At 51.3% G+C, this 17,552-nt stretch overlaps 1 protein-coding gene across 1 annotated transcript in view; it reads right to left on the bottom strand.

Annotated features, from left to right (window-relative positions):
* The window catches only part of Lipc (lipase C, hepatic type), a 94,484-nt gene that overhangs the window by 14,510 nt on the left and 62,422 nt on the right, over window positions 1-17,552 (bottom strand). Inside the window, exons 3-4 of the mRNA XM_010641260.3 lie at window positions 1,156-1,343; window positions 8-133 (exon numbers count right to left, since the gene is read on the bottom strand). Of these exons, the coding sequence (XP_010639562.1) occupies window positions 8-133; window positions 1,156-1,343 (314 nt within the window). The remainder of the gene's footprint in view (window positions 1-7; window positions 134-1,155; window positions 1,344-17,552) is intronic.

Below are 17,552 nucleotides of genomic sequence, written 5' to 3'. Positions count from 1 at the left end.
GGCGGGCGTTGCGCACAGCGATGGCGTAGTGGTTGTGGGCCAGGGGCAGCCAGTCCGCCAGCCCCACGTTCACCGGCCGGGTCCTCAGCGCGGCCGCCAGCTGGTGCACCCAGCTCTCCAGCACGCCGTCCACCTGTGGGTTTGGAAAACCAGAAATGTCTCTGGACTCTGGCAGCTGTTCCCGACCTGAGAAGCACAGCCTGACTTGGCCCTGCGCGGGAACTTTGTGAGCCCGCAGCAAGGGAAAATCTATAAATCAGGTCCCCAGGGTCCTCCTGTGTGGCCTCTGGAGGGGTGTCCTCGGGCACCCCGTGTGAGCACCGGTCTGAGTGCTTCCCAGAGCACAGAGTTGGAGAAAACCTAGCTTAGCAAGAGAACGAGGACAGATAAGAGAGTGGTGGTCCTGGGGTCTAGGGAAGTCCAGGAGGAAGAGCAACAGCAGTAGAGAGGGCAGAATCATGAGAGGGCTGGACTCCTGGGTAGGAATGGGAGAAGAGATAGCAGAGGCGAGACTGGATTGCTGTGCTAATGGCCTGTGGTCACCCCATTTACCAGATGTCCACCAGGTGCCTTTGGGTACAGGTGATATCTGGCTTCCGAACTATATTGTGCTGCCTGGAATAAAGATGGCAAGCTCCCTTGCTGCTATTTTGGACTATGAAGATGACAGCCAGAAGGACTGGAGCCTTGTGGACTTTGTTGACAAAAGCTGTCTCTGGTCAGTGCTGCTTTAGGTCTCTGGACTAATGAGTGAAATGGAAACAAACCTGTTTTATTGGAGCTACTGAGAATCCGGATGTCTGTTATTTGCAGCCGACTTTAACCCTTGCTGATAGACATTTCCTTGGGATTCCCTGTCTCCGGTATCCTAGCCCCGGTTTGAAGTCTGCAGGACCCTCCCGCCTGCATGGACAGTGTCCCCACCTGTGACCCGGTGAGCCGTGTGACCTCGAGCCCCATTTTACCTGGACCATGAGCTCATTATGCCCTCCCTGCCTAGCTTCCTGCGCAGTGGAGGCCACTGAGACGACGTGCGGGCAGCGCTGGGGAAACCGCAAGTCAGGAGGCCTTACCCGCCCCTGTCTCTGTTACAGTGCAGCTGCCAGGAAAGAAAGGCACCGTGGAGGCTGAAAGAAGGCCAGGGAGCCTGCATACCGACCAGCCGTGGACGATGAGCACCAGTGGCTGGGAGGAGTTGAAACCGCACTCCTGCAGCGAGCCGGGCAGGTGCAGCCCGATCTCACAGCCCCTGCTGTGCTCCGCAGGGAAGAGAAGGAATCTGGTCTCTGTCTTCTGCGGTGCCTTTTTTGTTTCCATGGCTTGAGGTCTTCTCCCCACTGGCTCTGCAGTATAAAATCAGGGACGGCACTCAGCCTGGTGTCCATCTCAGCTCTGATATAGGGAGACTGGGGAGGGCCTGATGAAGAGTTGGGCTGGATCCTCTGTTCCTCTGTCCTGCCATCCCCGTGAGCAGGAGTCAAGCCCTGGAGGGGTGACTGGGACATGAGGAACATAGGAGGGGCAAGGCCCGCCCCCAGCCACACTGACAGTGAGCGCTGGAGGTAGGATTTGAACCCAGGCCTTTCTCTCAGTGCTAAGGAGAGCATCTTAGTCAGGCGACACTATGCAGGCAGCATGTCAAATCCAGTGTGCAGGGCAGGGGCAGTGTGGGGTCGGTGGGGTGGGGTGATCACCAGGCAGGTGATGGATCTGCTGGTTGGAGGGTGTGGCTGAGGGGGCTTTTCAGGGAGTGGAATGGGTGTTGCTCCTGGCTTGGAAGGATGTTGAGGCCTGTGTGTGAGTGTGTGTGTGTGTGTGTGTGTGTGTGTGTGTGTGTAGGAGGCTTCCTGGGCCCAGGGAACAGCATGAGGACCTGTGAGACTTTAAAGCCTGTGGACCCCAGGAGATAGGAGACAGGCCAGGCAGCCCAGTACACTGAAAGCTCGGGACTCTGGACTCTGGATGGCTGGTGGCTGCGCCGGAGTTTGTCAGTAGAGAAGGACCCATGGTTATCTCTCAGAGGCCTTGGAAGGAGCCTTTTCTGTGGGGCCCATGTAAGGTGAGTGACCCTCCGTCTCTCAAGGGCACAGCTCCCACCTCCCTCAGTGGCCAAACTCAGGAACACACTGGCCATTCTGGCCAGTAACTCCATTCTGCCCAGTTTCTAGAGACCCTGATCATTCTTTCTGAGCATAAAATCATTCAGGCTTCATAAATAATGAGTCCTGGGCTTTTGGTTTCAGGGGACAGCAGAGCCGGGGGATGATGGGCCCATGGAGTGGGAGGAGAGGTATTCATGAAACCAATTTTCCTACCCAAAGGTTACTAACTCAAAAGGTTATTACTTCCCAGCGAAGGGCAATGATTTTTTCACCGTGAGAACAGAATGAAACGTGTCGTGTTTTATTCAAAGGCATTGTGAACAAGAGTCTGAGGGACTGCAGAGAATTTCTGCTGGCCAGTGGGTTTTTCCCAAGCCTGTCACCGCTGAGATTGTCCTCGCCCCCCAAAACCAGTGGGGACACTGCCCCCTGGATGTCTGTGTCAGAAGCCAGCTGTCACCTTGTACTTCATGCAAGTGTTCCAGTCAGTGCAAAGCCTAGTGTCCCTAAATAGCCCTGAATCCAGCACTCTTCTCCCCACACCCACTGTTCCGTGTTCGGTGCTTGAAGCCAGCTTCCTGACTAGTCTCAGTTTTTCTACCCTCGGGCACACATCGGATTAAATGATCTTTCCTTAACAGAAACCTTGGTGACTCTGAGCTTTCCTGATATTGCAGTGAAGGCCACCGCCTTAGCCCTCACCCCTAACCCTTCCTGTCTCTTCCTTTTCCAGCTACAACACTGTCCCCAAACCCCTTAGCATGAGTGCCGTGCAGCTTTGGACTCTTATCCCCACCCGGTCTTTCCGGGGCCACCTTGAGCTCGGTCCATCCGCTAACACAGAGCGGACTCATACCTTCCAGAAAGCCTAGCCAGAGACAATCCCTGACCCTCACCTTGTGATGTAGGCTGGAAATGTATTTGTTTGGTGTGCATTTCCCCCACGGGCTGTAAACTCTCAGAGGACAGTGCCGGGCATGCGGTAGGTGCCCAGCACGTGCTCGGCGGGTGGTGTGGCGTTCCGTGGGATCAAAGGCTGACCGTCAGCCTGAGCCGTTTGAGCCCTGGACCTAACGTAGCTGCTGTGTTCCCTTGCTTCTTTCTTCAGTGGCTGAAGAGCTCCGCCTCGCCTCATTTCAGGACAGCTGCTTTGAATGCTAAGAGTACTGTATGAAAATAAAGTGGGGATACAGATAGTGCCTGTCTCTCTGGAGGTTGTTACAAGGATTAAATAAGATATTTGTAAAGAGCTCCCAACAGTGCCTGGCACCTCATTAGCACCTATGTAAAGGTGCGTGGGGGAAAATCCTGATCGGAGCAGCCAGCAGCTTGCAGTGTTGATCTGTGAAATCCTTTCTTCCTATGAAAATGTGCCCCCTTGCCCTCGCAGGACCCATTCTGCCTTGTGCATATTTACTCTGGGTTGAGCTCCGAGAGCCTGGTGACCCGGGTACACGGCTGTTTGACAGAGTTGAGAGGAGAGAGCTGTCAGGCAGAAAGGCCACACACAGCAGGACCCGGTGTGCTGTTCCTGCTCCCCTCCTGTGGACTGTAGCTTTCTTTCACTCGTGTGCAAGCGAGGAAGCAGTGTGTGCCGTGGACGTACATAAGTGTCGCCCACTCGCTTCCTCCGTGAGCACTTAGCAGATGTCTCTCCCGTGCTTTTTGGCCAGGGACTGGTTGGAGGCAAAGAGCCTGGTCGCTGTCCCCGGGAGGCTCCAGCCCGTGGCTGCCATAAAGGACACAGGAGATACGACAGGTGACACAGAGACACTAGTCTATAAGGAGGAATATTTAGGCGCTTGGACCCATGAGGGGGCTCTGGTGACTGGAAAGTGAAGATTTAGTGGAGAATGTGAGATGATGAGGGGAGCTATTGTGGAAGTCGCTCTTTCCTGGCCCCGAAACTGGCCGGGTCGAGGCGGGGGCTGTTGTTGTAAACAATATTCCTACAGAATACGCAGTAGCAATCTGATCTGTAAAGATCAGAGAGCTTTACCATGCACAGGGGGAACAGCAGGCACAGTGATGGACGGCACTGAGGTCACAGCGAGTCCCTGACAGAGCCCTCACCATCCCCAGGCAGCAGTGCCTGTGGCTGAGGGAGAACATCTCACTGGGGACAGAAGGGGGAAAGACCCAGAGCCCAAGCGTCTGAGCCTCCACAGGAGCACAGTCTGATTGTCCCCTCCCTGGGACCTGCCGAACACGTGGCTGGGCGCCCTCAGCCAGGCCTACAACCACAAGGGCTCCTTGCGGAGCCCACACCCGGGCCTTCAAAGCAGCCTCCTCCCCAAGCCTCAGTCCTGCAGCTCCAGCTCCCACTTTCCCTGGGTGTCTCTGGGTGCTGCAGACCCAGCAGAATCCATTCTTCTTCCTCCCCACCTGCCCTTCCCCGTCCTCCTTCCTCCATTTCCCAGGGGGATCATTACACTGTCTTTTGTCCATGTTATCAGTCAAGCTGGAAAGCTTCGAGCTTCTGTCCGCTCTTTCTGGGAGGACCCCAGCTCCTGAGGACCGTGCCTCACAATGGAATGGTCTGCCACCCATTACCCCTGGCCACCTCATCCGTTAAAAAAAAATTGTAGTGTTGGAATAGGCTCTCAACTGTTTTATATTTTGTTTTTCCATTTGTAGACTTCAAACACACTCATTGCAATGTAGGAAATGCTGAAGTGAGCGAAGAATCTTCTTATGTACAAAACGCAACAAACTTTGGATATTTCCTTCCAGTCTTTTTTTGGAGGTAGTTGTTCTGTGGATGTTCCTTTGGAGTGTTGTCTCAGTTACTTTTCTTGTCGCTGAGACTAACTACCCAACACCCAAAGTGAAAGGAGGAAAGGTGTATTTGGCTCAGTTTGTAGAGGTTTCAGTTCACAGTTGGCTGGCTCTAAGGCAGGGTGGCACGGCAGATGGGCATCGCAGAGGAGAAACAGTCCATGGCAGGCAGAAGGCAGCAAAGCAGGGAAGAAGTAGCAAGTAGCAAGTGACAACAGCAGCCTTCTTTCTGTCCTTTGTATTCTGTCTAGGCTACCTGCCCACGGTAGGTAGCACTCAATTTAGGGTGGGGCAGCCTTATTCCTAGCCTCGAACCATGAATTAGTCCCAGCATCACATCTGTAATCCCAGCATCACACACTCTAGATCCAGCCACCTCTGAAAAGCCCCACCTATGACCTCATGAGGCTTTGGGGGACACCTAGACACAAGTCATAACAAATGTGTATAACTGAGATCATACTATAGGGATGGTTTTATATCCCTCTTCACCGGTCAAGGCCATTTTTGTATAGCACCAAACACGCTCACAAATATGCTTTTGAAAAGTTGCACAATTTACTTATTCCATTATTGTTGGAAATTTAGGTAAGCGACTCATTGTTGGAAATTTACAAAACCCAGGTTTAAAGTCACAAACAAATCTCTGCTGACCATCGGTACACATAAGTCTTCACAGCTATGATTTTTTTCCTGGGATATGTTCATAAAGTAGAATCGTTAGCTCCCTGAGTGTGATCCAATTTATGTCTCGTTTGTGCATATCCGTATCCACATTGGATTTCAGCCTTTTAAAAGCTAGATATACATATGAGAGCTTTCTCTGGGTCAGACTGCTGTACACTCTTATTTGTACTGGCTCATTTCCACCTCACACCAAGTCTGTGATTGGCTGTGAGGAAAAAAAATGGTTCATTTGGGAGAGAAGAAATTTATTCCATAATATATGAAATAGGAGTAGCTCCTCTTCCAAATATATCTTCTGAAATTGTCATTTTCTCATATCTTCAAGAGGGAAAACCACACCATTGATAAAAATTTGAGAACAATTCTGTGTGGAGAGAGAGAATTTTACCCAAGATATGGTAGAGGTCAAATCCTTTAAGTGAATCAGCCTTTGTGTGAAGGCTTGGGATATATTCTGTGCAACAGCAACTTCCAGAGGCAGCAGATGCACTCTCAGAATTAGGAAGAGAAGCTGGATCCAGCTGTTAAAGTTCTAATAATGTAAGTTTCCTTGTAGCAAGTGATTTCTCAATTCCAAAGCCAGCCCTTAGGTTTGAGGGTTTCTAATATTTCATACAAGAACAAATGATTTCACTTTCTTTTGGGCAAGGACTTGATCAGGAGGGTGGCTGGCTGCAGGCAACTGAGCTAGGCTGCCTGGCCTGAGAGAGGAGCAAGGATTCTGTCTTCTGTCCCCCGGGCCCACACTGGGTGCTGCTCAACTGAATATTTGTCAGACCCTTGTTGTGTCTTGTTTGATACCGAGGACACATGTGATCACACGTGAACCTCAGGGGTTAATATGCCTCGTATAGAGTTGTTTGTAAAGCATTTTCATGTTCATTATGGAATTTGTTCATGTGTGTGGGTATTTTTGTTTTGTAAATATGCACTGCTAAAAAACCTCTAGGCCTGGCAGGGGTCCTTTGGAAAACCATATCTGCACAGTTTTCCTGAAAACTCCCCCAGCTGTGCCTCTCCTTGGGATGGGACAATCCTGTGATATAAATGTAGCTCCCACTCTGTCCCTGGCAGCTGTGGTCCTGCCTGTTTGCGTTTGGGGGTGTTGACTTTAGAACTTCTTGGACTATGGCAGAAGGAAAAAAAAAACTTGTGTAAGAATTTAGTCACTGCTGAACCTTTTCTGATTCAGCTCCTGGCTGTTGCTGAACTTTGGTGATGGGCAGATTCTGGCCAAGGATGTGGTAGGGAATGCTTTTCCCCACTCAAGCCACCTTGAATTTTTCTCTGAACAGGAAACCCCAAGTCCTATTTATTTATTACCTTGCAAAAATAATTCTCTGTCTCATTTTCTCAATTTGACCATATATGCACCAATACAATATTTTTTGGGGGGTGGGTGGGTACCGGGGATTGAACTCAGGACCTTGCACTTGCGAGGCAGGCACAGTGCCACTGAGCTAAATCCACAACCCCTAATACAGTATTTCCAATGTCTTCTATCAACCATGAATTGAGTTAACAACAGCAGAATCAAGAGAATTTACCTCTCCTGACATCTAGGCCAGCAGTTTTCTACTGTGGGGAGATCAGAAGTCCTGGGGCCACCCTGACATATGAGGGACTCTCCTCCCACATGTAGCTCTGAGGCTTACATTCCCCACCTCATCATAAAGGCTGATGCTGACAGGCGAAGACCCTGGTTGGTGTCAGGCTCGATCTGGTGGTGAAATGGCCAGTGAATATGCTCTTTAATTCCAAGGTACAGTTTAATAAGATAGAAAAAATTGACAACAAAACAGGTAGCCCATGCAGGTGCTGTCTCCACCCAACAGTGCTCTCTCCGACTCAGAACCCCAGATTGGGATTCCAATATAGAGGATCAACTACCTTGGCTTCTGGGTGACTCCAGAACCCTGGGTTGGCACAGGGACCTCGAAGTCACTGGAATCGGTCCTGAGTGTGCAAAGTACAAAGTGTGGCTGTAACATAGCATGTGTGGTGACTGCTAGAGGCCAGGCACACAACTTTTCGTAAGGCAAGCTCCAATCAAGTTCTTTCCTGCAGCTGCTGCATCTGCTTTGAGAGACCCCAGGGTGTTTGAGGCCCCAGGTTTTTGTTAAGGGCTCAGGGTTGCCCTGCAGCAACCTAGACATTTCACTGTCTAGGTCTCACTTTCCTCCTTTGGACAATGAAGTGTTTGCATCAGCCACCCCAGGTCTTCCTAGCTCCTTGAGTCAGCTGGAATAGGATCTAGCCCTGCCCACCCCAGCAACTGTGCCTCTGCTTCTGTTTCTGGGAAACCAAGAAGTCAGGAGGAGCTTGCTGGGTCCCTTTAATTCTGCGATGTGCAAGTCCTGAGACCCTCCTGTCTGTGACTTTCAGGAAGTAAAGATGCCTTGGTCTGTGGGGTATCTTCTTGACCTTGCAAACTAGTCCTGTGCTTTGGAAGATAAATGCTTGCATCCCGAGGCAAGGATTAAGCATTCACTTTGCCAAACAGCCCACAGGTTACTACTCTTTAAGGTGAAAGGAAGTGGTGGGTGGGATAAGGAGCCCGGGACACAGGAAGTGCTCTCTGGGGGAAGGGCTGGCCCAGCCTCAAGCCCCTGGGGCTTCCTAGCCTAGGAGATAGGGGCTGAGAGGAGTGGTTAGTGGGTGGCTCTTAGAGACGGAGGGTCTTCTGTGTTCTTTATTCTGCCAACCACTTACTGAGCTCATGTAGGCGAAAGGGGTCTATAGACAGAGAAAATAATGGAACAAGGGCTCCTTAGGGTTTCTGGCAAATCCTGACTAGAAAGAGTTAAATATTTACTGCAAGGAGAAGTTAGTAAGACAAAGAGGGAGAGCACAGTGGTAGCCAGGTGAGCTAACCAGGACAGCCACCCCTCCCGACCTGCTGTAAAATGCAAAGGAGACAAAAGGAGGAGGGGGCTACCTATCCATCTTATTTAGTATCTAAAAATATATATGCTCTCACTCTAGCATCATTACATTACTGCACTACATACACACTCATCCCCTTACTTAATGACTAACTTGATCTTGTATGTAAGGCTTCTCCTAACCCTGTAAACCACAGAGATAAGGCCCTGTCGGGGACCTGTGGGCGGGGAGAAAACAAAGACCACCAAAGGCTTGTGCACTAGACCTGGCACCCAGGTTAGGGTCCTGTGGCTTGGGACCCATCTATGATAGTCCAGAGAGCCAATCAGGTTTTGACAAGTTCCAGGAGGGAGGGTCTTTATCTCTTGGTAAAGGGAAGCTGGAGGGAAAGGCCCCCCGGGGTAGCTACATCTGGACCCCTGCACTCACTTCACAGGGGAAGATGGCTGTCTTTTGCTTTTTCTTCCTTACAAATACAGTGCCTCCCTCTTTTACACTTGGTCCTTTTAATTTGTTACTGGCTCTGAGTTTACAGTCCTGGTTGGCTGCTCATTCCAGTGGAGCCGGTGCACAGCCCCAGATGCGATGCTCCTCTTTGCTGTGCAGCGAGGTTTGTGTTCCACTTTGGGGCGCTCCATGAAGCTCTGGTCTCACAGTGGAGGAAGTGAGGAGGCTCAGCACTGTGTTGTGTTGGCTGGAGAACAGGAGAGCATTAACCAGTGAGAGGTAGGTCGTGATGGGAAGGAACGGAAGGAGGGAAGGGCTATGATGTGGGAGTGGACGAGCCCAAGTGTGGCCCACAGGGTCCCCTTTGGGACTCAGCGCTTGAGTCACAGCCACAACTTGTACCCTGGGCCGTCGAGCTGGCTCTCTTCCTCTTCCTCTGTCTCAGTTCTCAGACTGTGAAGCTTTTCTGAGCATGCGGTCCACTCCCTCTAAGTCCACATCCTTCTGCCTTCATGGCAAGGGGCCTAGAGATTCAGCTGACGGTGCCTGTCCCCTCCGGTGAGCAAACTCATACCTCAGTGGCTTTCCTGTAGCCTTCGCCATGGGGGGCAGTGGCAGAAGCAGGTCAGAGGTGGGAAGGGCACTGGCTTTGGAGCCAGTTGGCGTGGTGTTGGATTGCTCAGCACGTATTACCTGCGTTACCTTGGGAAGCTCTCTTAACTTGCGCCAAGCTTCAATTTTTAAACAAATTTTGAGAGAGGGGCTGGGGATTGAGCTCAGTGGTTCTGCCGCTTGCCTCACAAGCACAAGGTCCTGAATTCGATCCCTGGTATTTTTATTTTTTTGAGATAGAGTCTCACTATGCAGTTCCAACTGGCCTTGAACTCAATGTGTATGTAGCCCAGGCTGGTCTCAAACTCATGGTGGTCCTCCTGCCTCAGTCTCCCGAGTGCTGGGATTACAGGCGTGCACCACCACACCCGGTCTGGGGCCTCAATTTTTCCACCTAAATTGGAATTATGAACACCCATCCAGAGAGTTGTTGTGGGAACTGGATGAGAATTGGTGTAACTTCTGGTCTAGAACTTAGCATTCAATGTGCTATTTCCCTTTTCTTTAAAAAATTGCCTAAAATATCTGCAGTCATAGCCCAGAATTCCTTCCAGATGCTTGTTGGTGCTTATCCTCCAAGTCCTGGCATGTTTCTGTGAATCAGGGCCCCTCTGGGGTGCCACATTGCCTTACAGCCGTGGCTTGGCCGTGGGCCTTTGATCCAGGAAGAGGAGGCCCCAATTTGGGGTGAGGATTGCAGCCTTCCCTCCTCCTCTTTTTCTTGTTTATCTGGGACCTCTTAGGACAGACCTGAGGATTACTGTGCTGAGTCCCTGCCTCTGCTAGCTGGTGTGCTGTAATCAGGGGTTGCTCTGTCCAAATGTGGAAACTCCAGGAGCCAAACTATGCCATAGGCCAAACCTCTCTGCGAACAGGAAATGAAAGTCCAACTGCAAAACACCCAGTAAGCTTTTTGCCCTCGTACCACTGTTGAGTGGATGCTGTACTTCACTTCCAGCCTCTGTACGTGCCACTTAATCTACATGTGCGGGAAAGGCTCTTGTGATCCCCGTGCTTAGGGTGCAGACCCCTCCTAGGCACTATGCCCAGTGCAGCCTACCCGTGTAGGGAGGCCTGGGAATCTGCATCGGGCAGGGTGGCAGATTGCTCTGTGAATAAGTCATTAAGTGGTTAAGAATATGAGCTTTACTTCTGCACTGCAAAAGAAACCATCAACAGAACTAAGAGACAACCTACAATGTGGGAAAAAATTTTTACCAGCTGCTCCTCAGACAAAGGACTATTATCTAGCATATGTAAAGAACTCAAAACAATCAGCCCCCCACAAATATAAGGACCCAATTCAAAAATGGGCATCTGAAATGAACAGACATTTCTCAGACAAAGAAGTAAAAGCAGCAAGTAAATAAATGAAAAAATATTCCACATCCCTGGTCATTTGAGAGATGCAGATGAAAACAACACTGAGATTCTACCTCACTCCACAAAGAATGGCTGCTATCAAGAAATCACTCAATAACAAATGTTGGCAGGGTGGTGGGGAGAAAGGAACCCTTCTCCATTGTTGGTGGGAGTGCAGACTGGTGTAACCACTATGGACATCAATATAGAGATACCTTAAAGAGCTGGGACTAGAGGTTCCATTTGACCCAGCCATCCCTCTGCTGGATATCTTTCCAAAAGAATTAAAAGAATCATATCACAATGATATATACACACCTATGTTTATAGTGGCACAGTTTGTAATAGCTAAAACTTGAAAACAGCCCAGTTGCCCATCAGTTGGAAACTGGATAAAGAAGATGTGGTTTTTCTATAAAATGGAATACTACTCAGCCCTAAAGAATGAGAAATTAGATTCCATCATAGGAAAATGGATGCATATTGAGGATATACTCCTAAGTGAAATATATAAGTCACACATATTTAAATACTGAATAGTTTCTTTGGTGTGAACAAACTATAATAGTATATAGGATCCTAATGAGATAATCGTCAATGTGAAATAAGAAAAGGGCTAAAGTTGGAGGGAAAGTGGGAAGGGCAGGACAAAGGTAATAGGGAAAGAAAAAAAATAGGAGAAAATGAAGAAATGGAAATAAAATGTTTGTAAATGGGGAGGGGAGGAGTGAGTGAAGGAAGGGCAGGGACAAGGGGAAAAAATGAGAACCAAAACCTGTCATGTAAATAATGAATGTAACTGTACTGTATACCTAAAATGTACCAATAAATGCAATGAGGAAAAAAAAAAAAAAGAATATGAGCTTTAGGGCCAGGGATTTAGCTCAGTGGTTCCACTACCTGCCCAGCAAATGCAAGGTCCTGAGAGTTCGATCTCCGGTACTAAAACAGAACAAAACAAAACAAAAGAGTATGAGCTTTGGACCTGAGCTAGGATCCAAAGGTTAGCTTTGCCACGAGTAAGCTGTGTATGTGGGCAAGTTTACAGACAGCTTCCTCAAAGGGTTGTAAGTGAGAAAAGTGGATAAAGTACCTTCCACAGTGCCCGGTGTTTAGCAAGTGCTCAGTGAACAGAGGGGCCATGGTGGTATTGGGGGTGCGGGAAGTGGTGATTGGTGCCACTATTGCAACGCCTTCCTCCCTGAAGAGTCCTGCCCAGCCCACCAGTATCAGACAATGAGAGAGAACATGCAAGGGGGCAGCTCTTCATGTCAGGGGAATGTGGGATCACTTCCTTTCAGCAGAGTGCACAGATCAGACCAGTCCTGGGAACCTGCAGGACAATGTCAAAGCTTCTAGAGGGCACGAGTCTCCCATGTGGCCTTTCTGCAATGTACCACCTCCCAGGGTGCACAGACAGGCCCCGCGGAGGTCTCTCAGAAAGCTCTGCACTTCTGCTTTGTTTCGGGAACAAGCTGTGTCTGCGTCTTTCTCTGGCTGGAAGTCTCCCGGTAGAAGATGACCTCCTTATAGGAGAGAAAAGAATAAAACATGACAGTGAGCAAGGACAGAACTATAAAGACAGATAATGAAGGCTCCAGAATCTGTGAAAAAGATAATAAAAAAGAACTATGGGGGTGGGAGGAGAATAAATAATTCAAACTGTCTACATGGTGCATGGATGACCCACCAAAGAAGCAGAACAGAAATCCTGAATACCCAAACACATGTATTTTAATTCAATATTTGATAGAAATATTGTTTCAAATCAGTGGGGTATGATGTATATGGACTTTAAAAAAAACATTGTTAAGAGAGAGATCTAGAAAGAGACAGAAAGATATAGTTTGGATCCAAACCTCACATTATATACTGGAAAAGTCTCCAAATAGATCAGATTTTTAAATGAAACAATATAAACCACAAAAAGACTAGAAGAAAACACAGGCACGTTCCTTTGTAACCATTTCAGCAAAACCCTTGTGACTCAAAGTTCAGAAGATATGAAAGATGAAAGCAGGCAAGAAACTTCTGCATGAAACAAAGCCAAAAACACCAGAAGCAAAGCCCGAAAATGAACAATGAAGCGAGGTTCTAGTTATTCCAAGGGAACAACTTGGATGGAGAGGGAGGTGGCAGGAGCCATCGCTGACCCTGCACACCCTCTTCACCCAGTGTTCACCACCTCGGTATTCACGAGGGAGGCGGTGGGATGGATGGAGACACACTGCGAGGGCATAAGGCTTGGCACACCTATTGTGTCTTGTATTCTTTTAGTTTATGAGCCAGGTTATTTATCTCTTCAATAATTTTAATAAGAAAAAGGCCTCAGCTTGTTGCTTCCTGCTTCCATTTTACATGGCACCCACTTGTCCGGATGCTGTCCCCTGCCCTCAAGCCCCTTCTGATGCCCGGGAACTCTGGGAGCTGCCCTCTCCCTGTCTGACTACAGGGCCAGAGGGGGAAGGTGGCGCCTCTGGGGACTTCCCACAGGGACAGCTGCCTCTCTGGCAGAACCAGCTTAGCAGGTGGCAGAGTGCCAGCAGTCACAGGGAGCCAGGGAGCACAGGATTCCAGGGAAAGCAGCTGGCTCGGGACTTGGAAGCAGGTGGGAGGGCTGTGCTGGAGTCCCGAGGCGCCCACGCTGTTGGCACAGCACTGGAAGGGGTGAACAGAGGGACAGGCAGCAGGTGCCCCTGGGTCCCAGCCCATGAGAAAACCTCCCTGTGCCCTGGGGCTTCGCAGTCGCCTTTGGGAAATGACGCTTTCCTTGCAGCCCGCCCGTCTGGGCCGGTGCTCATGGAGTACTGGGAGCCAGCATACATTAGATGTGTCAAGAGTGACGAGTGTTGAAAAGTGCCATCAGCGTGCTGGCAGCTAAGATGTGCCAGGGGCTTTGGAAGACATGGAACTCAGGAGGAAGTGGGAAAGTCTGGAACACAGGCAGCTCCTACCCAGCTGCCTAGATGTGAGCAGCAGTGACTTGGGCTCTGCAGGGAGGCCGGGGTGGGCAGTGGCAGAGCCCGAGGTCTTGGCAGGGAGAAGCAGCATTAAGAGACCAGTGGGGGTAGGAGGAGCAGGAGAGCATCAGAATAGAAGTGGGTGAGCAGAGCCTAGCGTGAGGTGAGCAGCCCTGGGGTTGCAGAGCTGGGGCCACTGTGTTGCTGCCCGACAAGACAGGGAGGGGCAGCCAGAGCCGCCTTGAGGCTGGAGGCCAGCAGGTACCATGGTCCCAGGGAGGCTGGAGCAAGGCTGCTGTGTCTCTACTTGAAAACACCCCAGGGAGCGTGTCCCTGAGCTTACATCTACCCTGGAGATGGAGCATCTGGCCAGGGGGGATCTCCATGTCTGTTTTCAGCATGGCCTTGTTTTGCCTGCACAGTTCTCTGCCGCTGGGTGGAGGTGGCTATTGCAGCTCCCTGGAAGCTGGGGCGGGGGACCTGAGGCAGCGGATAGCATAGGACAGGCTTAGGTGAGTCATGCGGAGGGAGGAGAGACTGAGATCCTGGGTGTGTACCCTTGGGGCTCTGGGGACAGTGGGGTCCAGGGGACAGAGGGCCCAGTGCAGCTGGTCTTCTGCAGAATGATGGCTGAAGTGGGGGTGTTCGGTACGGATGGAGAAGCCAGCACCGCCCTGCCTGTCCCCACTGCCTTCTGCAGGAGATGCGGCCACACGGTCTTCTGGTCAGTGTCTCTCACCCCACCCTCTTCACTGACCACAATCTCACCACCAGGAGGGGGAGCAGGGGAGGAGAGAGTCACATCATCATCATCATCAGCGCAGGCTCCTCACGATCAGCCGTCCTGCCCTGACTTCTTATGTAACCTGCTCAGCTGGCTGTGGCTGAGAGTCTTTCTGCCTCCTACCTCCACCAGTCTGGGTGACTTCCTCATTCTGCTCACGGATCCTCCTCGCCCAGGCGGCCTGAGTCATCTCCCACTCCTTCCTCTTCCTTCCCCTCCTCCTGTAGGCAACTGTAGCTCACTGTGCCTCCAACACGTGTGCTGCTTCGCGCACTCACACCTTCCCCTCCGGTCTGCAGGCCTCTGCCTGGAGTCTCTCTGCCTTCCTGCAGCTCTACCCCTAGCCTGAGGGACCAGAGCCCTCCTGAGGGCTGGTCTGGGTCCCCTCCTCCATGGGACCTGTGCAGACCTCGAGGCTTCACTGCAGTGCTGTAGCTGTTCATGTCTTATGCGTCCCCACGGCCGCAGGGCCTAGCACAAGGCCTGCACAGAGGCGGGCTGTTGGCTGGACTGACTTAACAGGGCAATTGCGCTTTTTCACCCTTCTTAGGGAAAGACTTGTCAAGGCCAGCCAGACATGGGAGGAATGGGAGAAGAGAGGCAGGGACCCACAGGGTGTCACTGCCAACGCCCACAACCTCTCTCTGTGCTCCTGAGCTACTAGGCCTCTATTCAGTCATCCCTGCCTCTGTCTACCCTCTAGAAACAAGCTGGAAAGACACTCCAGACAACACAGTTGTGGCCATCTTTTGGAATCACGAGTGGTCCTTGTTTCATTCCCTTCTTGGAGTCCTCCAGGCCCCAAACCAGCTGCCTTTCTTCTCTTCTTCCTCCTCCTTACTTGTCTTTCCCCTTTAAAACAAATGAGCAAACAAACCAACGAGCCCCCAAGACTGAAGGGTGAGAAGCTCACTGCACCAGTGGTCGCGGTTACGCCTCCGGATGGTGGCTCTGGAACCGGGGTTTCTGACACCCCATCGAACACGCTTTCTCCACACCCTTGGATTCGATCACTTCTGACCCCGCCTCTTCCAAAGAGAAGAGTAACAAACCGCAAGGGGCAAATGGCAGCCAAGACAGCACAGTGGGTGGGTCGGCCGAGAAGCAGCCGAAGGAGAGGTACAGAGAAGCCTATCTGTCCCTGTGGGCTCCAAGTCACCTCAGTGCTTCTGGCTCGAGGCCTGAAAGTGTGAAGAGTTGGAGGACTGGTGCTGCCGTGCCCAGAGCAACTCAGGGAGGTCCCAGCACAGCTCTCCGGTTGCCAGCTGACCGAAATTGCTGCTGGTGTTCCATCCACTGGCGGAGAGCTCTGCAAACGAAGTGGCTGCTAAGCAGGCCCTCAGAGAGCCTGTGAGGATGCTTCGGGCACAGTGATGGCGATGTGCAGGTGCCCATGGCTGGGTGGCCACCTGCAGCCATCGTACATGTCACCTGTGTGCTCCATACTTTGTGCAGCGCAGGTGAGCTGGAGGAGTCTCTAACTTCTCCACCTTTCATTTGCCTGGCTGGTCACTGGTGTGGCTCCTTCCATGATAACAAAGCTTGTGCAGACTCTGTACCGCCTATCTGCCCACACTGTTCATTACCTTGCACAAAACACTCTGAGAGAGTGGCTACATGGTGCATGTCCATAATCCCACCACTCTGGGAGGCTGAGGTAGGAGGATCCAAAGTTCAAACCCAGCCTGGGCAACTTAGCCACTTGACAAAACCCTGTCTCAAAATAACAATAATAATAATAATGATGATGATGATGATGATGATGATGAAAGGGCTGGGGGTGTAGCTTAGTGTGAAGGCCCCAGTTCCAGCCCCAGCACTGCAAACAAAATAAACCTGCTACGGGGCCACCAGTAGGGTTGCCCCGGGGGATTGGACTCACACCAAGGCTATTTGGTTCCAGAGTCAACTTTGTTTCTTAAGGGGGTGAAACCTCTTTGTTTACACGGAATACGATTCACAGGCCAACCCTAAGTGCACCACCATTGGCCGAGAACATGTCCGTGCCTGGGGGGCCGCGTTCCTGTTCCAGGCCGTCCCACCCGAGACATGGCCCCTGTCTTCTGCCGCTGTTGACCCAGTGTGCTGGTTCCTAAGCATCCTGTAAGTAAGTGTACTGTTGTGCCTGGCTCCTCTCCCTGCCCTTCTGTGGGTTTCATCTTGTGTTGTGAGTACAGAGCCTGAATCCTGAGTATGGAGCTTCTCTGCCTCTTGCTGCCCTGGTGACTGTGCTGTCTTCCAGAATCGCCTCCTTGGAAGGGGTTTGGGTGGTGGCTGAGCCTGAGGAGGTGGAGATGATGCAGGGTTGAGTTCAGAGGGGCTGAGGAGCGAACCCAAGCAGCAGTCTTGTCTCTCACTGCCGAGTCCCAGGACCCTGGACTCACTCTCATGAGCTCAAGCACCTCTTCTCATCTGTTTCCCCTTGCACAGAGCTGCCTCCATCCTTAGAGCCCGGTTTCCAGTCAAACAGGAAGTTTGCACTCTCTCCTCCTGTACCCGGGGACATTTGGTGGCTGAGACTCTCTAGAGGGGTGGGGGAAAGAGGGGGGCAAGTGGCATCCAGTGTGTAGAGGCCTGGAGTGCTGCCAGTCCGCAGTGCCCGGGGCAGCCCCTTCCCCACTTCTGTCTCAAGTGAGGGACGCAGGTTGGCTCCGGGAAGCTGTCACACAGGGAGAGGAGAAGCCGCGCAGAATGGACTCAGATGCCCTAGGTCCAGGACCCACTCTGCCACCGACTGCTACTTCATTTGAGTCACGCATGCTGTGTAGGAGACTTTCCTCCTGCGTCCTGCCTCTCTGTCCTCGCAGGCTCGTGGGGATGGCGGGTGCAGCGTCAGAAGAAATGCTTGCCCATTGTTATTGTATTTGATGGCGATGGCAGGTCGAGATTCTCTGGGTGCTTTTGTGTCTCCTGCTGGGGGACACTTGCAGCCAT

Source organism: Fukomys damarensis, unplaced genomic scaffold (genome assembly GCF_012274545.1).
Source record: "Fukomys damarensis isolate Sample0158 unplaced genomic scaffold, DMR_v1.0_HiC HiC_scaffold_25, whole genome shotgun sequence".
NCBI lineage: Eukaryota > Metazoa > Chordata > Mammalia > Rodentia > Bathyergidae > Fukomys > Fukomys damarensis.
Note: the sequence above shows the minus strand (reverse complement) of the source record. Positions and strands in the feature narration are given on the sequence as shown.